General features: G+C 38.5%; 1 protein-coding gene across 5 annotated transcripts in view; it reads right to left on the bottom strand.

Annotated features, from left to right (window-relative positions):
* SPIDR (scaffold protein involved in DNA repair) overlaps positions 1 to 27,198 on the bottom strand; it is a 195,159-nt gene that overhangs the window by 61,416 nt on the left and 106,545 nt on the right. For all 5 annotated transcript variants that reach the window (XM_083871162.1, XM_083871163.1, XM_083871161.1 and 2 more), the window contains 2 exons: positions 7,484 to 7,694; positions 5,411 to 5,661 (listed from right to left, as the gene is read on the bottom strand). In XM_083871162.1, coding sequence (XP_083727288.1) covers positions 5,411 to 5,661; positions 7,484 to 7,694 — 462 coding nt within the window. The remainder of the gene's footprint in view (positions 1 to 5,410; positions 5,662 to 7,483; positions 7,695 to 27,198) is intronic.

The following is a 27,198-nucleotide window of genomic DNA, read 5'->3' as shown; positions in this document are numbered from 1 at the left end:
TAGATGCATATAGGAGCCATCTATTAGCTGGTTTCTATTCCTGTCCATTTGCTTTCCAAGGAGAGTGAATCCCTGTCACATTTTTAGTCTTTGCTGGCTATCATCTTCTTGAGCCTCTTTTCTGTACCAGCATTTTTTATCACTGCCCTGACATATTTTAGAACAAAACCAAATTGTTTAATTGCCTATTCCCAGCACAGGGACAAAAAACGCTGATGTACATTGAGGGGTCCCTTTTTTAAAAAAAAATTTGTACAGAGTATATCAGATAACAGTGCTTTCACCTTGCCCTTGGACAGAATAAGATTATGTAAATATTTAGTACTGAAAAATAAACAGCAATGTCAAATTAACAAATTGTTGTACTACGGTGGCACTGGAAGTAGCCCAAGTTCCATCTAGTTGTCTGCAGCATCAGCAGGGAAAACAGAGTTTCAGGGCTATCCAGACAACAGCCTGGGGAAGCTACAGTTTTAACTACACAAGACAATTTAAAGTATTAGTTGGACAGTGTGATACTAAAACTGTTTTTCCAACAGTCTTTTGTCCTTACTCTGTTTTGGTGGCTCCAGTCGGAGAATTACAAATAGAGCAGGGTGGAGGCAAAAGGGAAAAATCCAAGTGTCAGGGAGTCTTTACTGTGCCTAAAAAAAGGAAAAAAAATGAGAGACACAGAGAGAGAGACTTCAAAGCAGAAGTCAGTTACTAGAGCTTGAACCACAGCTATTAAGAGAACTATTATAAGTCTGTCAAGTAGCAATTAGACTACTTTGCAAGAATATTAAGAGCACGGTATCTTAACTTCGGAGAAGGACTTTAAAAGGGGAAAAATAGAGAAACCTTTTAGTTTATGGAGTACTCTACTGCATTTCAGTTACTTATTTCCTGTTTATTTTCCACTTGAAAAATCTCATCCCAGAAACATAATGTAATTTTTTAAAACTCGCATTTATGACCATTCCATTTAAAATGTTTTGTTGGAAAAAAAACACAAAAAACAAATGGAATGCTGTAAACAGATTTAAGTCAGCCACAAAAAACATTCTGACAGATGTTAGCATCTGTGAACATGGATCTTTCATGACAGTCCTTTCCAATCTGGGCTCTTTTCAAATAAGAATACCTCCAGAGTATTTTATGTTGTTGTTGTTGATTTCAATATGCTTTATAAAACCTAAGGTAGGTTTTCCATACCAGAGGGACAACTTTTCAATGTATTAATCCATCTCCTTGGAATTCTAGTTGCAGCATCTGACACTCCACTTTTAGTTGTGCATGTTGCCAGACAGGTTAACCCATTGACTAGATTTGTGCTTAGATAAACAGCAAAGATCACTGGAAGAAGAAAAAGAGGGGGGAAAATGAAATCTAACTAACTAATTAATTAATTCTAGAGGATTATCACTTGCCAATAAAACTATTTTACAAAGAATTATATATGAACAAACTACTCAGAAACTTGCAACAACTTGCTAGACCACAATGAATTACAGCAACTATCATGTTTCTTTGGGCCTGGTCAGAAAGAGAAATGTGATTTTCCTCACTTCTATTTCTTCCAGCCGCTCAATCAAATCCTCAGCTCTTCTAAATATTTTGCTCCTCAAGGGTCCTGCTTGCATAGTGGCAGACCTTTCCACTGCTCTATGATCTGGCAAATGGAAAACTAAAAAAAGACCAAACTGAAAGAACTATGTATGAATAGCGCAACAGATGCAGATCACACTAATTTTTAAAGTAAATGTACGGTCTTTCTTTTGTTCTTGGAATAGAAAGCTATAGCAGGCTTTGTTCAGGTAGGAAATAGGTCGAAACATGACAAGAGAAGTGAATGGAAATTTCTCTAGTCACCCACAAGTTTTAAAGTGAGGATTCACAACTATAGCTGGCATTGCTTTCTACCAGAAGTGGTTAGTTCTTCCTTCATGACAACACCCTCCTCACACAAATCCTCTGAGTGCTCTGACCAGTTTAACTGCCTAATAGTCCTAAAAATGCATCTATTTTAGTTACACTGACAGCCACACAACCAGCCCTGTCCTTTAAGGCACAAAACTGACCAGCTCTATTTTTTACTAAACTCACGTGGCCTGCTCAAAACAAACAGATACTGGCAGGAGCAAAATCCAAATTATACACTGCTTTATCCCAGGAACACAAAGTACAAGGCCGACGCAGTGAGTCAGACACCTCTGCGCCAGTGAGCTCCTCAGGTTGACAGGAGTCTCTTTGGGATCCTCGGACTTGCAAGCCAGGACATTTTACAAAAAAGAATCAAAACAATTGGGTTTAGACAAACATGTGTTGTGTCATTAACAAAAGTATCTCTCTGCCATCAGAGGGGAAAAGGCAGCAAAAAGTATGCCAGGAATGCTGGAAATGGGCAGACAGTCACAGCGAGTCATATTTTCTTCTCTTTTTTCCCCTCTCCAAGAAACTCCTTCAGCATGAAAAGTCCATTTGCAAGAGCAGTTAGTTTTGGGGGAAAAGGCAAATATTTCAACAATAATACAGGGAATATGAATCCAATTTATGGACAACAGAAGCCAGAGAACTCCTCAGTCTGCAAAGATTTCTCAGCATCCTTGGAAAATGCTTTGAATACTTCAACTGGGCAAACTTCAACCCTTCAAACATACCCCTTTGTCTATCAGTAATAGGCCATATTCCACATGTGTATTTATGAACAATAAATGCTAGATGCATATAGGCAGCCCTGTAGTTTCTATGTTTCACAAGTGTTGGTTTTAATCAATTAAATGAATCCATTTCCTTACAATCAAAATAGGGGTTTCTCCCACAATTTGCCATTCTCTAACTAGAAACTGGATGCTTTGAACTAAATGCATCACTTCCCCTACTCCATGTTTAATTTCATGCTTCTCTTCAGCTTATTGTGGTGGTTTTCATGCTTCCCTGTGAGAACAGCATCTAGGTTATTATGGAGTGCTACAAAAGAAGATATGCCATAGAATAGCCTGTTTAAAAGACTAATCAATTAGGTATTAATCTGCCTTAATATCTAATTAGAAATTTTTGTTTATGAAACAATGAATAATCTGACTCATCTTGCCTCATAAAATACAAACCTTGTTTTCATGGCAGTTTTACTACACAGAAAGAAGTTTAAAAAGGAAAAAATAGGGGTTTTAGTTACAAAAGAATAAACCACCGGTTGGTTCAAAGGACTGCCAGAGGGCGTTGGACCTTTTTGCTCACTATCAGGTGACAGACACAGACATTTTTGGTAGAGAAGACTCATGTGGATGTTTATCAGCCATGGAAATAGCAGCTGATAAAGCAGCAAGAGGTGTTTTTCATTCCTCAGTCTGTAAAAGAAGTGTTCGTTCTCCTTGCAAACGAGAAAGTGGGTTGGTTTTTTTGACTCATGATCCAAAACACAGTCTGATAGCTGTGAACAACAACAAACAAGCTGTTGTCTGAGCTGAGACATCTAGGAAATTTGAGGAACTTTTAACAGACCAGTTTAACAAGTGCACATGAGAATACCCAGCTACAGCATGTACACAGAAGCAACAAGCTCTCATTTTTTATTTTATTTCTATTTCATGTTTGACATAAGAAATGCAATCTGAGATTTCTGTTTTCTTTCACCCCATTCCTGTGAAGGGTGTGGGCTCAGGCAGGTTAACTACCTCAAATTGTGAGACTGCAAGTTGAGTGTACTTTTGGTTAAGAGCTGGAAATGAAAAAATCAGGTTGAATGACAGTCTGTCAGCTGCCCTGACATTTGATCAAATGTAACCTTCTGGAAGAAAATCTACACGGAGGAGTACCGTCCTCAAAACCAGATATTGACATGGGCTGGTAAAGTGCTTTTCCTCTTACTTTTTAAAAAATATATACGTTATATTAAGGATGAATTAAATACAAAGCAAAGAGTCCAGAGACGTATCATTACTTAAAAACAATAATGTTCAATATAACTATTATATGTAAAAGAGCTCTTAAAAATGTCAGTGACAAGGCTGTTGACAATTACATTCCTGTGGGTGATGACCCAGGTTGTATTTTAGGAAGAAATAAGCTTCCTAAGTGCCTTCTGGAGGAATTTTATTCATCAGTGAGTGCTGTAAATTACTCAGAGATTTACAAGGTAGCAAGAATTGAGAGAATTCTAGTATTTCAAAAGCTCTAGAAGAAGGACCATTGAGGACACCACCATCCATCCACCTGCAGGGTGGCTTAGAGGAACTCAAATTCTTCAAAACTTTGAGGAAACCTTTCAGAGCCTATTGCAAATTGCATCTGGAGAGCTCTCAATAGGACCTGTTAAACTAATTGCACATCTCCATTGAAGTCCAATACTCTTCAGGAAAAAAATGTTTACTTATATCCTGAAAGGCTGAACTTAGAACCTTAATATAAGCTCTCCCACTATAACTCACTTTAATGATCTTCCTGAGTGAAAAAAAAAAAAAAAATTGCTACATCTTACCTTTCAAAATTTTAAGCCAGCATGAACCAAAAGTTAGTGCAAAACCAAAGGAAAAAAATGCAGTAACAGACACAGCTATCTCAGACCCAGGGTTGCTGAGAAAGACTGAAATCAGTCTTTGGTCTCAAACCTTGAGGATCACAAAAGGAGAAGAAAAGAATTCAATGGAGTTCAGCATTGGTTCAGAAAGGAAAATTGTTTGCCATATCTTTTGTATTTAAGAAAACAAGGTCCAATTCTCAATTCCCTCCACTGTAAACAGAACTGTGTTAGGATCCAAAGACTAAAACATAAGAGGCTAAAACAACTGGTTGAAACTGCATGTTCCATGTGGTTTGCATGTAATGCTTCTGCACTGCTGGTTATGTTTTGACACCACAACACTTTTTACTGCAGAGGAATCTTAACTGCTGTGGCCTCCAGATTTTCAGAAGTCAACAGGATCTTTTTCCAGTGACTTCACAATGGAAGCACACACCTATGTTTTCCTAATAGCACCTGTGCAAAATCCTCATTATAGAAAAGCCTTTCATTTATGTCTCTCTCTGTGTATTTCTTTCTTGTTTCAAAAGACAGTTGCATGAGCATAACTTACTATCAGAGCATACCAGAGACTGAAATAGGCAAATAGGATGCAACAACTATTCTGTGAAACTCAAGGAACAGTATATGATGTTCTCAATTAACTTCCCATTAATTCATTTTCAATGTTCCTGTCATCTGTTGATGACATAAACTATAGACAGATCCTTCTCTGGGCAGGACTAATTCTGTGTCACACTATACCTAATTAAAGAACCTCACCACACCCATCAACAGCCCTATGCCTTCCTTGCTGAGTGTGCTTCTTCCCCACAAGACAATGAGAATGATATTTCTGAACTCACTCCTCTTGGGTTTCTCATACATTGCAGCCTCCAGAAAAAAATTTCCATGCAACTTATTACTCACCTAATGTTTGGTGGATCTGAATTCACAATGGGTGTTGCACAAAGAGGCTTGTTTCCTTGAGTGTGGCTTCTGTGCCCTTCTCTTGCAGGCAAACAGTACACCCTTTGGATAACGACTCGTACCTGCACCTCTCTCCATCCCACTGCTCCCTGGCTTTCCACCATTTCAAGCAGAGAATCATTAACAGCACTCAGTGCTGAGGGATGCTGTTTTGAACCACCGTTGTCATGGGTTTGTGGAGCACAGGGAACCTGGTGAAGGAAAACCCATTAAAGAGAAACATTCCAGAGAACCTTGAAATTATGTAGAGCTAGAGAGGAAAATGCCATCACGAAAAATCAAGTTGCAAGTGCAAAAACAGTTTTGAAATACTTAATGCTCCTAAAGTAACTTACAGACTACTGGCCAGTTATTTATTGTCTATTTTCAATAAACACTCAAGAGAGCTGCACACATGGTGTGCTCCTGCATTTAACTGGTGCTCTGAACTGAGCTAACTCAATCCCTGAGAGATGAAGGTGACACCAACAGGAAAACAGAACTGATATCAGTCCTTATGATTCTTCCCCTTGAATGGAGTTTTATTTTTACTTCTTTGATGTTCTGTTCCTTCCTCTTCTAAAAAAAAGGGTAAAATTCATCTTCAATGCTTATGGACTTTCAAAGTCAGAAATGAACAGGTGTCTAGTTTTATAGACTAGTAAGCTAGTCCTCAAACTTACACATTTCAGTGGAAACTATTTCAGTGTAAAAGAATTAGATGATTAATGAAAAATACAAAACTTTTAAAGCAAAAACTTAATTTTTTCGCTACTTTCAAAACATATTTTATTAATAAAACCTCCCAAACTTGCAAAATAAATCTCAAGAATACTGCAGTTTGCCTTAATCTAAATGAGTAATGTAATTTATTTTAATTTTAAAATAAGTCTCTCTCAAAAAAGATTGTATGCAAGCATAGACTAACATGGTCAATATATATAGGTCCCTTTGCAACATGAGCCAAATTTCTATTTTCACAATGAAAGCTGTTTTTATAAAAAGCCATGTGCCAAGAAAGGTTTTTGGAGTATCACTGACTGTGCCGTAAGTATTATACACCAATAAAGAAGGAGAATTTGCAGTATTTAAAAGAAAATCCTGGTACGACACTACCCTTTGTCTACAAAGTGGTTGCAATAAAACTTGTCTCACGAGTTTTAAATGAAGCGGTTTGTTTGTTAGGAGCCATGAGGGGAACAAGTAAATTGTTCTGGTTTTCAAATACCACAGTAGAAGCTTTTTACAAGTTAGAGTTGAAGCAAGAAAGGTGATTAGGATTTGATTTATGTAACTTTTGAATTCCCAGGCCTATAATGGGAATTATATATAAGGCAAACACAAAATGTTGACACTCATGGTTCTTCAAACTTGAAAGGCCAAACTTCTCAACTATTAAGAATCATTTAGGTAGCCAATATAAAGCTTTTACAAGAGCCTTACTTTCAGAAAGTGCTGGCACACAATGAAGAAAACAAATCTCTTAAAATACCTCAGCTTGTACAACCACAGCTACAGAAATGCAGAGTCAGTAGTCATTTTAATAAAAATAAAGTCAAAATAGGAAGGAAAACAAACTAAAGGGGTGGGAATGGGGGATGATGTTATCAACTGATGTTTTAAAGAAAGGATAGGATCAATAAGCAAATAAGTTAAGACGTAGGAATAGGAAAAAGGAACGTTTATTTTAAATAGTATCTTGAGTGAGTTAGAAGAAAATAGGTATTTTTTTAGCTATTCAGCTATAAAGAATAAGAGATAAATCAATGAAAAACCATGTTATAATTACTATTTAGCACAGTAGTAAGATTTCAGCAAAATAACTTCACAGCAGTTCAGCATTTGGATGGATCAAAAGCCTCCACTAAGAAAATATTATTAAAGTAAACACTACATATTATTCAGCCTTGACTAAATGAAAGGGGAAACCAAACAGGTCAGTAATTTAGAATTTTTGGTTTTTTCTTATGATTTCTAAACATCTGCTCACCAACTTCTTACCAAGTGCTTAATTGTGAACCAAATGGACTATACCTGATTATCTGAAGTTTCATGGTGTAACTTATCATCAAGGTCATCAAGTCTGAAGGTCTGTGCCAAAGATATGATATTCTTCCTGATAAGCATCTTTGTAAGACCATATGTCTTCTCTCTGGCTTCTGAATGTTCACTGAATAGCACCTTCTGACTAAAGTAGGTGTTCATGATAACAGGAATATCTGAATTTTGGAGAAGCAGTTTTTGCCTGGAAAAAACAATTAAGGTGGCATCAAATCCATTACAAGTAAAAGTACTGATAAGCACTATTTTAAAATGTGTCTTGCATTGCATTTCTCTCCCCTTCTTTCTACAGTTACCACTAAAACACCTCAGAGGTGTGTTGTCCAAATTGCAAATTACTCACCCCACAGACAGAGTCAGCTTGGATCAGCGTCTTAGCTCAGGCTAAGACGTGTGGAGATCCACTGCATCCAGGCACAAGTTACAGGGAGCCATCTGAGCTGCCAAGCCCCATGAGCCCCATGTGGCTTCACACAAATGCTACTTGGTGTCTTGGTGTTGTCAGCACAGAACTGAGAGCACCAGGACCCTCTGCACACAGTTACTGAGGTAAAAGCCATGAATGAAAGACTGTTAAACCTGCTCCATGTTAACCAGACCACTGGTCCACTAGCCTGGCACTTGCAGGACATTCCCCTCCGGTGAGTGCTTCCCACCAACCCAAATCCATTCTCATGCAGCTGGCAGCAAACTGCTCCTTCTTCCTCTATTTTTCTAAAAGCAAAATCCTATGTTCTTCTTGTAACATGTTGTATATTATCTTGCCTATGTGTTTGTCACTGTCATAAATGTGCTCTCCTAGATCGAGTTTTGGTTTCTAGAGCCAATGTAAATTCCCAAACAGCTCCACAAGCAGCAATTTCTTACCCACCAGATTAAGGGAATGTTTATAAAATCTCTAAACACACAATAATTTCATGTCAAAGCATCTGCTGATGCTGGTATCACAATCACACATTTAGAAATACACTTTTTATACACACAAGACACATATCTAATGAAGTCAGCTAACAAAACCAACCAGTAACCTCATTTCCTACTGCATCAAAACAGACCAAAATCCACTTGGTGACTTTACCACAGTCTGTTTTTTTTCTACTATTAGATTTCTATCACCTAGGCATCAAACAAGCCTTCCTGACTTGGCAACAAAGCTGTGCTGATCAGAGCTCAGAACTTCAGTCTCTAGACTGCTCAACAGTTGTGCTATGGAGATGAAGCAAGCTTCCACATCTGTGACATTGTTTCTCAAAATATAACCATGCAGATTTAAAAAGCAAAGTGAAACAATGAAACACTCAAAATACTTATTTCTGATCTCAGTCCATACAAGATCTTCACCATGGTCTGTTTTACAACAGATTACTTCATTCTTTACAGAGTGAATAGCTCAAGGGAGATTGATGTATTCATATTTTCAAAGGCATAGGAAGAGTTGCAGCAAGTTTTAAACCCTGTTATTTTATAATTAGGAAAATAAAACAACAGCCAGATGATCTCTACCTTTTAGGAAAAACAGATACATTTAAATATAAATTATTAACAAGATGTGTTTCTTCCACCGTGAACACTCACAGAAACAGAAAACTCATGAAAAGTTACAGCACAAAACTAAGTCCTGAACTTCACCACGAAGAAGTCTTATTGCCATCTGTGAGCTCTCCAGATTTAGGGGGGCAGCAATTAATCTCTAAGGGACACCTAGTCCCTTGACTTCAGATGAGTTTGTTAACAAAGCTCCCATGAAAATATCTCACAAGGCTGCCAAACTGACATTGCCTGATAATTTTCTGCATTACAGGATTAAAACTGAGGAATTAGCTTGGTCAGCAAACTGAGACTCTGATTTTATTTTTTAACTGTTACTTACACACTTTTTTCTAAAGAACAGAAATATATATAAAATTTACTACAGATCTCAGAATAGTTGGGGCTGTCTTTATATGCAGATGTGTGATGAAAATTTTAGCACCTTCTTTCTCGAGATGTCTGTGTTCAGACCCAAAGTAAACAGGAAATCTTTCTGAACACGAGACCATTACATCACTAATGTCAGAAGAATGTTTGCTTGATCTAAAACATCTCATTCTCTAAAAAAAACCACTGACGTTAGTAGCAAATCATTTGCAGAAACTTTGAGGTTTATGGTTTTATTTTTATTTTCCTGAGCAGATATGTGATCAGGTTTTTTGGTTTTTTTAAAGGCAGGTAGGTTTTACTGATACTCAAATGACGTGTACCTTTGCTATGTTTATGCATTCCATGTCTCAAGTATTTTTATAATTGCCAAGAGCTTTCCTGGTGAAGTACTCATTATTTCATCATATCTTTACATGTCTAATGCATGAACTAATGGCGACTTGGTATTTCCACAAAGCAAGAATGGGGAGATTTATATATATGCTTTCAGGAGAAGCCTCTCATTTCTTAAATGCAATTAGTTCACTAAAAACACTCTCCTGAAGAAATAGTTTGTTTTAGACCTGCATAGATGTGCACACACTTAGCAGTAATTCTTCAGCTACATCAGAGAAATAGTCATATACATACTAAAATCTTCCCTATTATCAATGGACAGATGCCTCACAATGAAAAGAACCAGGAATAAATAGAAATAAATCCCAATGGAAATGAAAGAAATAAGAAAAAAGTTTGTAATAAGCTCACTATTTTGTGTACAGGTGCATGGCTAAATGGAAATATTTTATACATATATGTACATATAGAAAACATAAAATTATTTATATTTTGCATACAATATAAAGAATAATTGTATTGTTTATTTACATTATTACCAAGTTTTATATACATTCTTCAATATGAGAATAGAATTATTAAAGTAGCATCAATTAATTGAATGAAAAGTCTTTTCCCAGGAATTCTTTCTAGTACTGCTCAGCAAAAGCAAGCTCTGTGGAATGGGAACTTTGACTGTCATCATGGCAGAAATCTCTGCATTGCCATTGTATATTGTTCATACTGTTCTCTTTGCAACAAAGGCAATCATGTTAGAGACACACGTATACCTTAAATTCTTTTTGTCTGTTTGAAAGGGACAGACCAGAGCAAAGAAAAGCCTATCATGCTGGAATACTTGGGAAAAGAAAATCACTTCCTCAAGCAATCCCCACATGTGTTGCTCTTGTACCTGAGACACCGTAACTAATCACCTTAAGCATCTGTTCCAGCTGCAGATTCTCTATACCCAGAAGCAGCCTTACTCTAGAATACAGAATACACTCTGCAGCATCCTCTTAGACATGAAGTGTTAAATGGGCATTGCAAGGCTTCTGTGAACTCTCTTATATTGCCTCTTTTCTATCTGCTTCATAATAGTTTAAAATTTAGTTTTCAAAGAATGAGAGACATCATCTCATTCAGCTAATCTAAAGATGATGGAATAAAAAAACCCCTCAGTACAGATTATAAACCCCTCTGAAGAAATCTCTTGTCATCTCTGATTTTTTCTTGCTCAGCAAAGTATTATTTAAAAGTTGGATTGACTTCCTTAGTAATTAATTGCCTTTAGACCTTTGCAATGACCTGAAGTAGAGACTGGGAACTTTTTATACTACAGAGCATTTATTTTCCTGGTATGAAGACAATCAGCAATTGCCGTAACTGGTCACATGCTAAAGGAACATGAGGCAATAATTTTTTTTTTTTTTTTCTTTTCCAGCAGCAGCTTGCTTCTCTGTCCAAGAACATAGCTTGCTTTTTCTCTTCCTCTCTCCTATGATCTGGCCAAGTAGGCAGGAGACGTTCTTGCCCACTTCTATGTTAATTGTGGTCTATCTCCATCCAAGAGGCGAAACGCTGCAGAACGTACAGCCTGGCACTGGGTAAAGAAACTGACGTCTCCATTTGAGGCAGGGTCCTAATCCTGGGGTCAAACAATCAGCAGGTTTGCACTGTGGTCTGCCCTGCATAGCCCATCCACAGCCAGTGAGGAGTTGTGACTCCACAGCAGCAGCAAGCTCACAAACCACACACTTCCGCTCAGTTCTGCTGACATCAAACGGTAGTGCTGGTTCATGAACTCGAGAAGACTCCAGATCACTTTTAATTAGAGAACATATATTTTGTTCACTCTCCCTGGGTACTTTACTGCACTTTTGTTTTTTTGTTGTTGTTTTTTTTTTTTTTCTTTTCCTTTACAAAGTGTAAAATGCTTAGAGTTCTTTCTTTGAAGAGTACACTGCATTAAATGAACACTCATAACATTTCAGTGACCTACAACTTGCACTGTAATTATGAAACATGCTGTTCTCAAGTCTCAGAACAATGATTTCTGCATAAAGCAGGTTTAACATTCACCAAGCAGCACAGCAGTAGTACATGTAGGACAAGAGCATGCCCAGAAGTATGAGGAATCATTCCCCACAGGAACAACATATAGGGCCCATCCCTGACTTCCTAGGAATTGCTTTTTTTTTCCAATGTAGAGAAAGTTGCTCATGCTGCCTCTTGCTTAGGGTTGTGTTGCATTTGTAATGCTTTATCTGTGAAATGTCCAAGAAATATCTGAGCATTGAGCTAATGATAATAATTAAGAAACAAATCCTCCCAAAATGCTTAAGTTCAGACAAATCTTGACCCACCTATCATCCAAGGACAGTAACTATCTTCTCAGTATACATCCCAAATCAACAAGCCATTTAGGACAGACCTGCTTTCTGCCATGCCTAGAGATTGCCCAAACACAGAATTTTCATCCATGAGTGAGTAATCTCACCACTTGTGTGTGAGCCTCCATCAGCGTCATTTACTGCCACTGTAACTCTGCATGGACACTGCAGTTCTGAGTTCACACTTTCACAGTACAAAACTTCTTCCTATGTCCCAACGTCAAAGACAGAAAACAAAAATCAGCTGGTATCTTTTTCTTTGAAATTATCTTATTCAAAGCAATGGATTATTGTGGTACAAGTTCCCAAGACTGATTGTACTCTTTTCCCCATGGAAAAGTAGCACTAACCATCCAGATCAATGTCTAGAGTCACATATGGCAAATATACAATTCTCAGCTGTGTCAGGTTTCCAAAGAAATGTGGCTTTGACACCTCAGAATAGCAAGTCTGCAGAAGACGTAATGATAAAAAGCTAAAATTTCTACTTTTAATGTATGATGCATTTTATCTGTGAATAGAATAGTTAGATACTTGTTTTGTCCCCCTTACTGGAAAAATATTTTGTCTGAGGACTCACTCCATGAATACAAGACACAAAGGAAAGTACATATAGCTGTTAAATATATAAATTGTTTTAGCCCAATCTGTTAGAATTTGTCACTGAACCTTAAGTACCAAGCAAACTAAGAAAATCTATTGCAGGGTAAGTTCTTTCTGAAAAATACTACTGTACTTTTCAACAAAATTACTTGTAAACCTAAGAAATCACTCCAGGAAGAAATTACAGTACACAAAGCCAACATTTTTATCACTATATCATTTTACTAATTTCAGAGTAATCATATAAACTAACCACTGGCTTGCCATAATGCTGCCTTTTGAAATCTGACACCCTGTAGCATGAAAAAAAAGTTGTATGGAAATGTTCACATTTAAGAAGAGCTCTGCTATAAAAAGCTTGTGGTTAACATTAAGCACTATTATACCACACACCCAGTGCTCTCACCTCTGCAGGGAGCTGTACTGTGTGCTAACTGAAGGAGATGTACAGGTCTTCTGAAGTAGGAAAGCACAGATGGATATCAAAGCAAATCTCATCCACCTCCAGGAAATTACTGTAATACCAGGCTCTACCAAGACTAGAAAGCAGGGAAGTTTCTTAGAGCTCTCCAGCCACGTATTTTGGCTATGAAGAAAGCACCTGAAATTGCCAGCATTCTGGACCCAAATTCATCACGATAAGGCTTAACCTTTGGCACCACCAAAACATAAAATTCCACTCACAGGCTGTGCTTACATACCAACTGGCATGGAAACAATCTCTTGAGCTTACTGGGGTAATACTTCTGAGAGAATTCATTGAAAAACTACTCCAACTGGGACACTGACACCTAAGTCAGACACAAAACAATTGGTACTAAAAAAACTGCACACAGTGAAGCATTAAATGGGAATGATGCTTTAAAAACAGAACAAAAACACTTGCCCCCCACCCCAGTATGAGGGTGTTACAAGTAACTAGGGAGATATAAATATCATGGTTATCTTTTCATAATCAAGATGTTATGAAAGAATTTCAATCTGTGTGTTTACCCCATATATCAACTTGTGTCTGACTAGCCATGAGATCATTATTCAGATGACTTCTTCCCTCTGTTCCCAGTGCTAAACTGCACGTAGGGTTTGAGGTGGCTGAGGGAGCCACCACAAAGTCCAGGGACATACCAGAGGGATTCTGAAAGGTGGAAAAAAAAAAGGAAGCAAGCAAACTGCAAAGTGACATCATGTTAAAACTTGTGATAGAGAGAATAAAAATGGCTGTCCTGGTGTGAGATCAGAGGCCCACCTACCCCATATTCTAGCTTAGAGCAGCAAACAGCAAATATTAGAAGACTATGAAAATAAAAGCAAGCATCTAGTGAAAGTCCTCCAGAATACTCTCTGATAACTTCTAAAAACTTTCAGCTCAGGGACTTCCTAAGGCAGAAGTAATATCTCGGTATCTAACAGTCTTTGGTAGACTTTTCTTCCAGGAACTTATGTGCCTGCTTTTTCACCACTTCTACATTGATGGCATCCATAACATCCTGCAGCATCCACCATGCTCTACAGTCCAATTACATGCATCTGAGAAACCACTTCCTTTGATTTTTTTGATCTGTCACCTAGTGGTTACATTGCTGCCCCCCACTTCTTGTTTTTAAGAGGCAGTGAACAATCATCCTTCCTGATGCACTTCCTAATACAGACCTTTATCACATCCTCTCCCAGCCACTGCTTTCCCAAGGTGAAGAGCCCTAGTCAGCCTAGTAATTTCTCACGGGAAGCCACTCCATACTTGGAGCTTCTTGTTGCTCTTCTCTGATATTTTTCCATTTCTTCTACATATCGTTGATTTGCAACACTGAAATCCTATTGTAGAAATGCACCATGAATTTCTACAGTGACATCAAGATAGTTTTGACTCCATTTATAGTCAAGTTGTATTTTACCATGTATTTTTCTGATCATTAAATGAAGACTAAGGTGACATATTAATGAAGATTTTGCAACACTAAAAAATGGTTCCTGGATACTAACAATCCAGAGTCCATCATTTCATATGTGCACTCCACATTTATCTACAATCTCCTGGTAGGAGAGCCTGAGTCCCTCCTCCATCCCTAGTTCTAGAGCACTAAGAGCATGAACATATTCCCCTGCCCATAGGATTGTGAGGATGACAGCACACCATTGAATAGAAAGGAAACTTGCATAGTGTTCTGTTGTACATAAGGTGTCCAATTCTCTCTTTTTTTCCATTGGTATCATGGAGATTTGAGGCAACAGGTTACACTGACAACTCCTCTGCCAATGGATGAAAGGTGAAGAGTGTTGCCACTCTGCCACTATTACACACAATGTCCCCACTCCGAGGTATCAGGAGAAGCTGCTTCTCATACCAAAAGAACACTGCAATATCCACCCAAGCAGCTGAGGGCCATGTGTCAGAGTGAAGAACTTGAACTCGAGAATTTCTGACCAAGATATGGAGTGTCAGGGTACTTGGCTGGTTGATTCAGGTTTGGAGGATTACTGAAGAAACTTTAACAGACAAATGCCATTTTTACAATGCATTGTTCAATGTTTTGTAGAGATTATTAAGAATACTATCCTTTTCTTCCATAGTCATTTGGCATTTGCTATTGGCAAAGACTCTCTATGAGTCCAGTCTTGCATTCAGGCTCACTTGCCTGCACAGTTGCAAGAGCAAATAACTAGCCTTGAGTAAACTTTAAACAGACAGATATACACAATATGCACATATGCTTGATTTTACTTAAATACTTTATTATCAAATCTAGTATTAAAAAAAAAAAAAAAAAAAAAAAAAAAAAAAAAAAAAAAAAAAACAAAACCAGAAAAACTACTAAATAACAAAAAATCTTCCATCAGACTTGTTCTTACACTCCTATCTTGTTCTGGTACTCATTTCTGGGCATTTCCTATTGTTTCTTTGCCACGTCATGAAGCAAGCCCAAATTCTGCTCTCTGGTGAGGTCACTTTTTATACAGAAAAATCTAGTGCTATCAGCACAGGAAGAGTAGCTGAAAGTAGCAGCAGGTCTGGGTTCTCTGGTAACACAGCTGAGAATCACAAAAGGTAGTGAGAGCTTGCTCTGAGCCACAGAGCATAACAGCAAAGCAGAACACTCCTCCTCAGCTGGTCAAACTCTGCTTCAAGCAGCCTGGAGGTTTCAATGGACAGAATCAGGCAAGGGGAAGTGACTGAACCACTGGTACAGAAAGCTGTCCTGCAGAGCTCCACAGGTCTTTAGGCATGTTATAAACCGAGTTTACCTCCACTGTGATCCACTTTAGCTTTACTGAGCTGAGAAAAATCCTGTATTTCACTATATTTGCTGCCACCACTGATAAATGTGTAACAAAGGCAAAAGGTGATGTGGATAAGCCAGGTAGCACAGAAACCTCTTTTAGGCAAAGTCCTTTCTGCAGTAACCCATTCACAACCATCATCAGTGAAAAGACAGCAATGCTAGTGACCAGAGTGGAAACTTCTTTACTGAAGCATCCTGGGTAGACATCACCTAAGTGAAACTGTCTGTGCAAGGGAAGAAGTTCAGTGTCTCGGCCTGCCACAGAAACACTGATCGTATGTGATAAACAAAATACCTTTCTTCTTTTTAGGGTAGAAAACAGCCCTCAGTAGTGTGTGTACTTTGAATTTATCACTCACAAGAATAACTTTCAGAGCTTAATTTTGCTTCTATGCAATACCATATATCTTCTCCATTAAATCACCAGAAGTGGATTCTGTGGCATAGCTCTCTCAGTCAAAAGGAAAAACACTCTGACACTTAAATTTAACATTCTCCTTCACTTTTTTTTCTTTTCCGAATCCAAACTTAGTATTCCTGTGTTACTTTAAAGACATAATTGTACAGAACAAGCAAAAAATTATAGTTTTTATATTGAAATCTTACATGGTCTACAGGTGATTGCAAACTTGGCTTGGTTTATTTCACTGAATAGTTGCAATGACACTTAGCAACCAGATCACATCAGATTTGGGAGAGTTTTCATATTGCATCACACTATTCTTATATGCCCAGATTCATGTAAGAGGGCTGGTGACTCGGCAGAGCAGAATCAATAATGGAATGAAATGGATGAACCCTGGGACTGTTTTTTTGTGATCCCATTAGACTTCAGAGTCTACACAGCTCCATCATATTCCAGGTTTACTTTCACATTTCAAAGAATATTTATTTTTAGAAAGAAACGGTCTTTTATGCTTCAGAGAGAAAAAAGTTAGAGGTATAGTGCAAAGATGAAAGCCCTTACTATTATTGAAAAAAAACCCAAAACCGCACAGGTCTGCCTTTATTTATTATGTTTAAAATACTTTAACATCTACCAACCCAATAAGCCCAGTTTACCGATCACAATTCTATATATTGCACAGTCATATGAACACAACTTCTCAAAACTAATCAATCAAAACTAATTAGAAGCCAAGCTGAAAGAAGTGGGAAAATACCAGACATACAATTACAAAAATAAAACTTAAGAATAACTTTTTCAGAACAAGAGAGAGATCTGTTTTTTTTAAGAGGACCTAAGAAAACACAATTGCAACTGGAGTCATTGCTTGAAGCATTATCACAGTAAAACCTCTACACCACTGATAGAAATACACCTGCCAAAAAAAAAGGACCATCAATAATCTCTGAAAACTGGTAAGAGTCCTTGCAGCAATGTAACTTATTATCACACAAGGGACGGTTTTTCTGACAAACCACGTCAGCTAAAACTCTCTGTGGAAGTAACCCACTTCCAAAGGAGAGGAGCACTTTGGAGCATGGCTATCTCTCACTATTGCAACCCACCCTCCCCTGCCAAACAAGCAGAAACAAAGTCTTTGAAGTTGTGGGAAAACACCTGTAAAAACATACAGATTTTGGAGAAAACTGGTGTGAGAGACATAAGGTGGAAGGTGTGCCATCACAGACATCTTGGCCCTGGCAAAACCCCTGAAGTTTAAAGTGAAAATGACATTCCAAGAACAATAGTGAAATTTGCCAGTCCAGAGAAATGTTTATGCAATAAAGGGTGAAATAACTCACTACACACACATTTCCTAAGCAAACAACTGTAAGTTAATGGAAGGCTTAATTATATCCCATAGTGTTTAACAAAGGATGGCATCCCTATTCTCAGGCTTGGAAGCTGCATATTAAGTTTTGGAAGCAGGGATTTTGTAGCCAGATTTGAAAACCTGAGAAATGTTAACCTAAAGAAGGACTGCTGACTGACTTCTTATAAAGGAATCATCATGCATTTTGTTTTTCTTTTCAATACTTTCCACTCTTTATGTACCTTCACTAAAATAACAGCAAACACAGTATCACTGTACAATATCCCAGGCTTTATGTGATGTACACAGGATCTGAATGGTCTCTGGTTTCATGGAGTCATAGGCTATCACAGGCAAAACCAGGAGAGAAGGAAAAAAAAAAAAAAAAGACAAAATGATCAAGTTCCAGCAAAACAACCCGCCTTTTCTCCCACTACAGCTGAAGCACTAATGGTAAGAAACCATCTTCTACACTCTGAAAGAAACAAGTTTGTGCCAGCAGATAATGATCCCCACATATAAGCTGAAATTCTTCATTTTTTCCCACTGTAGTGGTAAGATTCTGCCTGATTGCTTATGCATTTATTTCATCTTTTATTTAAAAGAGTTTTCTTCTTCATCCAAGCCAAGGGTCAGCTTCTTTTACATCTTCTTTCCCAAGGAATGCATCCTGGTCTGCAGCCACCCTGCCAGGCCCTTCCTGCACTGCTTCTCCTGATGCTGGTGCTCTGCTTCATACTCTCATTCATCTGCAATTCAGGATGGACCTAAATAGAAATGATTCCTTTGCTCAACTGCATCACTAAGCAGGACATGGAAAAAAATATATAAATGCGATGATACTAGATCAGTCTTGCTTTAAGTTCTACAAGTATATATATTTAAGATATTGTATTTTGACATGTATTTATACATCTGTTTTTAAAACAAAGTTACTTGTGTTCTTTACTCTCTCTCAGCTGTTTAAAAAAAAGGAGCATACCTGAAACCACTGTGAAACTGTCTGGTACAAATACTGTTCATAGAGAAGTCTCTGGGCTGATTTCCTGTATGTCAATGTGCTCAGCTGAAAAAATGTCCAGGGCATGATTCCCAGACTATGGTACAGGAAAAAAAGAGGAGTTCCCTGGCTTAGTTAACATCAGAAGGAAGACACAGGGACTCATCCAGGGAGAAGAGGCCAGCTCATGACTCTCACATGTGCGTGCACATACACACAGAAGTGCAGGCACACGCGTGTGTGCTCCCTTCCCTGCCTTGCCTCTGCCCTGGTGGGCTGGGAGAGTTGGCGCAACATCCCCTCAAGGGAACCAGCTCTTGAAAGATCTGATATGACATTTTTACATTCAACTGACTGCATGCAACATTCCTTTAAAAAAAATATATTATCTGTTTGCTTGCTTGAAGCGTCACAAAGATAATATTCACGTCTGTGACCCTGACTGTCTCTGGTCAAGAGGCAGAGAGATTGTGCAGACCGTGTTGCCTTCCAGCACCCCTGGGATGCCTGCCAGAGAACAGAGCTGCTGTCCCAGAGGAGAGGGTCAGATCCCCTGGCCTTCAGCTAACACTGTTAGCAGTCCCTCTGGTGACTACTGAGGAGGTGAACGGCACAGGGGACTTGGCTTGAACAGCCCTACACCTGTGTTACTGACGTACACAGTAAAAACTCCAGTGCCCCTAAATTTGGGGAAAGAGTATTTTTTTTCTTTAGAGAACCTTATCCCCAGATCACTTGTCTTTCCATTTCTTCTTTATCATTGTTGACCTCCAAATTCCTACACCACCACCCTCTTTCAGCATCTACCAAAACATTCATATCTGTTTTCTACGTTGTGGTTACATGTCCATGTGGGCTGAAAATCTTTTAAAGAATCTTATTTAAACACAGCTTCATCATCCAGATACTGTTTGGGCAATGAGCTATGCAGAGCCAAGCAGCATTACGGAATCTTATTTGAAAGCTTGTTTCCACTACTGGAGCACTCATTTTAAAGTGAATCTAAATTACTGCCTTTCCCATAAAAACTTGCTTAAGTGCATTTAAAAGAAATGTTGCCAAGTGCAGAAATGCAACCTCTGCCCTTGGAAGTCCTTGAATTAAAGTTTGCTGAAGGCTGCCAGGTTAATCCAGGGTAGAATCAGTCTGTGTTTGCTCAGCCCTTCTGCTCTCCCACCCAACATGCACTCCTGGAGATGGGGTATCCAGATCAGCAGAACTATTATTTCACCTGATAGGGCTGATCTGTTCATCACACCCACCACTCTTTGCCTCCACACGAGTAAGGACATAAGCTAACAGAAAAGCTGATTGTCAGAAGCATCATGTGTCAAGCTCATCCTGTCATGACAGTGGTCTGTATAATACCTCCTGCTCCTACAGACCATGACCACAACTGATCGTGTAATGACAGTAATGAATGTAAGGTTGATGTATGAGTGTACAACTCCCTAATTTTATAAACTCATCACAGAACATGTGAAAAGTTTGAGATGCAAGCAGATCTCACCTTTTTTATTCTAGTTTTTTTCTGGGACTGCCATTTTTATTTAAGTCTACTCTCTAAAGGTTGAAAAAAAGCAAAAAAACAAAAAAGAAGTTTCGAAGAAATGCAAGGCTCTACTAAACTTAAGAGTGGTTACCCAATAAGAGCAGCAAAATGTATAGCATCTATCCATAACCCATGTACTCCTCCTCTCACTTCAGAAGGCAGGCAGTCCTTCCAGGGCCCCCAGAATTTCTGGCTATGTCTGATCAGGAGAGCACACATCAGATTAGAAAGCCTCTTAAAGTCATCCAGGGAGTTTGTCTTCTGTGCTGTCAGAGGGTATCTGGCTTAAGGACGCACAATAACACAACTGTGGCAGCTTAGCAGTCATTTGTACACTTTTCTAAGCTACCTTTTCTTAAATCACCAAAAACCCGGTCTAACAGCCACCAAACAATTTTTAAAATGTGGTAAAATCACATATCCATTGCAAAAGATGTACTTATGTGATTTTGTTGGCTTACTTCTGTTTAGATAATACAGCTGCATACAAAGTGCTGTTGCATTTTAATAAAATTGTAATGTTAACAAGGTCCACATGGAAAGCACAAGTAGCTAAAACTTTGAGTAGGCACGGACAGGAGAAAGGACTATGCTAGACCAGAAAACATAGCAAAATAATATTGAAAGTTAGTAATTCAAGCAGCAGAATGAATGACACAAAATTTTAAGCAAATACTTTGCCTCTGTGCTCACTTCTTCTATTATCTTCTCTGTGGGTGAGCCTTTACCATGCTTCCACTGCACCTAGTCTTGGATTGTATCAAGAAAGCTACACTTTCTGAAAGGGTAATGATATCTTTTTGCTGCCTTAAGAGACACTGCCTTACAGAGAACACTGCAGGTGGGAAGATTAAAAAAAATAGTCTGTCTAAAAACAGATCCACAATTTAATACTGCCTTCATTTTCTGTTTTGTTCTCACTATTTTTTCTTTCTTCCCAGAAATATTCTTGCCAGCTGTTTTGCTGTCTCTCAGTATTCCATCAACAACCAAATATCACCATGTGGTGCTGGATCTCAAAGGCAGAATTAAGATTAATAGTGTTATGATTAAGTGCCAGCTGAAGAGACACAGCCACAAAACCAGGCTCTGTGGCTGAGAGCTCATGATGCCCTGAGCACTGAAATTTTCACCCTCTTCCCCCCAGAGCCAGGAAAGGGATGGCACTTCCAGAAAGAAGGGTCACCCTTGGATGACAAAAAGAGTTTCAACATTGAGACTTATGAGCATTGTCTGGTTCCCCAGTGAAAAAACATAATTCAGTTCTATGCTGATACATGCACACAAAACCTATACATGGAAAATGCAGGTCAGATGAAGGCCAGTGGGATAAGGACCACAGGTATGTGTAGATATGGTATTCTCATGCTCAGTATGGAAAATATTCCACAGGCCGGCACATTCTTCAAATAGTTTTTCAAAATAATTATTACCACTTAGACCAGTACAACTTACAACAAGTTAAGCAAATAAAACAAATAAATTTCCTAGTTATGTCCCTTAACCTCATCTACTTATCTCGAAAAGCAAGTCAGTTAGCTTTACTTCCAGTGCTCCTCACTGCCAGATTAAGGTTGCTATGGGGCAGACAGCATTTGATTAAAGCAATTACATCTACTGGCATATACATATGTGTTTGTTTAATGCCATGGAAATATCTCTATGCTTTTCACAGAAACTGGATATAAAAGTTACACATGAAAAATCCAGTACCTGTGAATGCCCTCCTCCCAAACTGTAAACATAGCAGGAGACTTCTAATGTTTGTTTGAAAATACTTGCCCTAAGTGATAATCCTGATGGAAAAAAGGAAGTAATTTTGCTTACTCCTTGCCTTCAGGTGGCTCATTAAAACACCTCTTATAAAAGAAAGAGGATATGAGTCTCTCTTGACTTTATGCTGAGGCTAACCGTCTTTGGGGAAGGATCCTGGCAGCAAAAGAGTATAAACTCAATTCTTTGTTTTAATTTAGAATTTAATTTGTCAGCAAAACCAAAGTTCATAAAGAAGGCAAATTTTGACAAATTGCAACTGCCATGAGCTCTGCTAAGAGCAGGATGTAACATGAATGTGATTCTTCAAGAGAACAAATTATAATCATTGCATCCAAACAAAAAATGCTTACATTAATAAGTTTGTTCTATAATTCGCCAACTCTTCAGGCTGGGTACTAAGGAAAACTTGCTAACTTCACATTCATAAGATAAAGTGATCTGCAGCACATCTACTACATGTCAGCAGGACAAGATGACAGTTGTCCTGTTGATTTTTTTGGATTACAATTAGCCCTTTCTTGCACTATAACTACAATACTTTAAATCTGAGCATACCTCTAAACAGAAGGAGGTAATCTAAGCAAAGCAGTTTTCCAAATCTCAGAAACCTTGTTCATCCAAATAATTTGCACCAACAGAGAAAATGTTTGCTTATAAAAATAGTAATTTGTTTGTGCATCTAAAATAAAATACAGTACATATACTAGGTAGACTAAAAATGTCTGCTGCTCATTTCAGCTATAGTATTCTCATAAAAGTAAATGTTTAAGATATACTATGTCAAGTGGATGGGTAGCATGGTAGAGTCTGTAGGGAAATGTAATCTACTACGTTAGTATTACAAAGACATCAGTAAATAGCTGGAGATGTTCAAAGCCTAAACACTTATCAGACCCTCAAGACTGGTATCTACCTAGATAACTTTATCAATCGGTCCCCTAGACTGTCTTTACAAGGTCTAGCAAAAATAAACTTCAGAATGGGGTTCATTTGATGTCTTTATGAGGAGAGGAGACACACTTCAGAAATGCCAACTTCCTTCTCCCTGATCCTACAAAAGGATGGCAGGCCCATACTTGCACAGCTGTACCACAGGTGCCTTGAGTTGAATGCTGCCTGCCAGGCTGCTCAGGCAGGGCCAGCACAGCACAGAGGCAACCTGTAACCCAGCAATCCCCTTGCCAAAACAGGAGAGATGAGCTCTGCTGTGGTTCTCACAGCATCAGCTGCTCTCAGCATCACAAGCTCCATCATCACATCATGGGAGGCTTCACTGAGTTAGGAAAAATCATAATGAAATCTTACTACAAACTGCTCCCTGCCTCCTGTAATTATATGTACCTCTTGCCCAAGAGGCAGATCTTCCCCATCTCTGTCTCCTTGACGCCAGGAAGAGGGAGGTCTTCTCATCATCTACTCTTGTGGATAGAGAGATACAGCCTAAGGAAGAAAACTTCATTCCTATTTCTGGTTTTCTTTCACTTTTCAAACATGAAAACACTGTTGTAGAATTGCATGAAAATTGAACTAAATCACTCACAGAGAAACCACACAGCTTTTTCCATGTCCCACCAAATGAGATGTCATGTATCAAGGAAAACGTCCACTTAAAAACTAGCACAGTACTGCACCAAAGAAGTGCACTCCATGTTCTCCTAAATATGTCCAAACTCTAGGAGATGAGCTGATGAACAGCTGTACAAATGGGAATAATGCTGGTGTTCAGCACAGCCCTGTGCAGAAAAAGCACAAGTGACTGCAAAGAAGTAAAGAGCACAGCAGATGTAGCGAGGGTCCAGCCATGGCCATGGAGCCAAGAAGTGTAACACACCCAGGAGCACAGGGTGTGCACTTCATTCTCTTCCAGATCCAGCTGCAGTGGCTGAACAGGATGGCTGCCCCTCGCAGCTGCTCAGCACCAAGTACTGCCAGGACCTTACCATCCCTCTGGCAGAGCTCTAATCCTTTCAGTGCACAGGCAGCCAGGTTATCACGAACTGACTTAAACCATCAGTTCCCACTCAGCTCTCAGATTTCACACTAATGTGCGTGAAGGACTTTCACACATTCATCTCCACTCTCTGCTGGCATGGGGCAATGGTGTCCAGCAAGACGTCAGGAGGGAGCAGAGCCAGCAGTGCCAGTGGCAATTCACGCTGTGGACAGACCTGCTGCAGCTTCCTCTCTGCTGCTCTGGGATGCGCTTGATCAATCAGTAGTATGTGAAGAAGCCATACTCCTTCCCTGTCCCCATCTTTTAAAAAATTGATTTTCTACTTGTTTAGTGATATGAATCACCAGCACTCAACCACTCACTGCAAGACAATACAAAGCTGCAAGCGCATGCAATGGCCAAGCTTTGCCCTATATAAACACTTTATGTAAGTCACTGAAATGAATTATGCTGCAAATTAAGAGTAAATTATGTTGCAAAGGAGTAAAAATTCTCCTCTATTTGTTCAGGACAATCAGTTCCTTTTTTTTCACTGTCAATCCACATTAGATTGGTAACTTGCTGCTTGCAGAATGCTCTCTGAACACTTCAAGCAGACATGGCTTCTATTGTGCTCCTGGGCTACAGTTTATTATCTTGTTTTTTTCTGCTTAATGCAGTTATTTTTTTGAGCAGACAGAACAGAGTGAATGAGGATAAAGCAGAGAAATAAACAGGAGCCAAAATCTCTCCCTGTCTACAACAAAAACACGTCACTAGCAACCACAAAGGATATTAAAATCAACAGATAAAGGTCAGATAAAGCATGAGATAAGGTAGTGCGTACATTAATATCTCAAAGATGGTATTACAAGGTTAATCAGTTATGCTGGCAAGATTTAGGTTTGAGCTATTTGGTGCCTAAGAAATATAATCAAAATAATTTATTTTTACTTCATAAACAAAGTGTAAATCAGCTGTGAAATTACTACTTCACAGAACAAAATTAATATAATACAATAAAATCTAAGTTTAGAGTCACAGCTCCCTAGGGTTTTGAAACTAGTACAGCTATACACAATACAGCTGCTTCAATGCAAAGTAGAACTTCAAATTTTTAATACAGGTGAGCCTTGTGCCAGCTGATAGAAGAGTGTTTGTTAAATTTTTGTCTTCATTTAGTTACATGGTCTTCCCTTGGCTGTTTTCAGGAATGCTATTGAATACTGTGAACTAGAGGTTTCTTTACATTTTCATCTGACATAAATCAGAAGTTCAGAATTTGCATTATGACTGATTCTGCAATTTTTCTCAATTTTTGATCCTACTATATTTGTATGACTGAAACTCAGAAAAAAATATCAATTTCCTGTTTCACCTAGAGGACGGCTCCAGATTTTCCATGACTCTTCAACACAAGGGTGGCTGATTCTTGAGCTGAGGAGAAGTTATTCAGGCTCATGTCATTACAACGCAACAAAGAAGAAAAGCAATCAACAATATTTGTTCAGAAATCTTTGCAATTGCAGCTTTCACAGCAGTAATTCTCGAGAAAGATTTGCAGGCATGAATCAGAACACATTGCTTTTCCCATGGCCTTCCTGTGCTCTTGGCAGTGTTCTCTCTTGAGCCTGCTCAACATAACGAGGAGGCACAGTGTGAAAGACAGGGTTAAGTCTAACTATTCAGCCAGATACATCAAAGGGAAAGTTACCATGAGTATAAAGTAAGCCATATTTCAGTATTTAAGAGCCTGGTATACAGCTTAAGGAGAACTTGAACTCCACCTTTATCAAACTATTACCTCTGCTATGTATTATTCACACAGCAAGAGTCTTAATTGCCCGGACACTGTGCCAATTCTTTTCTCTCTGCTGAAACCAACCACACAAATCTACCTATTTTCAACAGATGTGTACTGAAACACACACTAGAGATATTAGTTGTCAAATGTTAAGCAGAAAGTTTCACATTTCGTGAATTAAGGATTTATACAGCTCTGTGAGCCTGTCAGTATCAGTGTGTCTTGGTCATAGCAATCCCTCCTTTCCCAGCTTTCCCAGAGAAACACTTTCCTGCATTGAAGGTGAAGTCAGCTTTGTTGACTGTTTGTAGGCATACGTGGGTGTATTGGCCTCTAACAGACAAAGAAAGTGCATAAGGAAATCGAGGTAAAGATAAACTGAAAGAAAGACTTTCCCATTTAGTACTGAAAACACTTATCAGTTCCAACACTCTCACTTAACTTGCTGGAATTAAATATGCTGCAGTGCCACTCTGAAACTGCGTTTCCCAAATGCAATAACCTTGTATTGCAACCATTCACTTTACAACAATATTTTGAAAACATAATGGTTAATTTAACTCTGAAAACTTGTATCTCATGCTAATAAACATTTTTTTTGCTCACCTGTTACTTACTGCTTCACTGTTGCTGATATGCCACAGAAAATCTGGAAATAAGAAATGGTTCTAAGCTAGTCCTGCAGATTTTAAGAGGGCAATCATGCTTAGCGCAGGTTCAAAACAGAAACAAGAACATCAGTGAGTTCTCTGAACCTCTTTGCTAAACAGACATTTTCTGAACCAATTAAATCTTTTTCAAGGCATTTAGCTTTAGAACAAGATGGAGCTAGTGGCACAACAACTGGAAACCCAGCAAATGTAGTGTTGTGTCTAAGAGTGCAGGATGTCTCCTCTACTGAACAAGGCATTTCATAAAATTAAAACTGCTACTACATCATTAGATAATGATGCAGGTGGTAAGCTACCTGAAAATAATGTGTAGTTCTTTAAAAGGACCTTTTCCTTGAAGATTTTGCAGTAATGCACAGAACTTAAAAAGCTCATAACAGCAGTACCAATTAACAGGCATCTTACAACCCATGCTTTAATTAAAGTTTTTTCCTTTACCTCATGAAATTAAAATAGAAGGTAAAAAGGATGGTAATTTGTCCAAAAGAACACAGAAGAGGGACCTCTAGGTTCACAATACTGTCAACCCATGGTTTGCCCCAATCCTCATTTAGCCTGACAAGTCTGTATGTTGTGCTGCAGATCAGGTCAAGGACTCATCCAACTTTGAAAAACAGAAACAAAAAATCTGTCCCTCCAAAAAAAGAAAAACAAACCAAAAAAACCCACCAGCTTATAGCTGG

This window comes from Zosterops lateralis, assembly GCF_965231275.1.
Source record: "Zosterops lateralis genome assembly, chromosome: 1".
Taxonomy (NCBI): domain Eukaryota; kingdom Metazoa; phylum Chordata; class Aves; order Passeriformes; family Zosteropidae; genus Zosterops; species Zosterops lateralis.
This window is presented reverse-complemented; position numbering and strand designations above follow the sequence as displayed.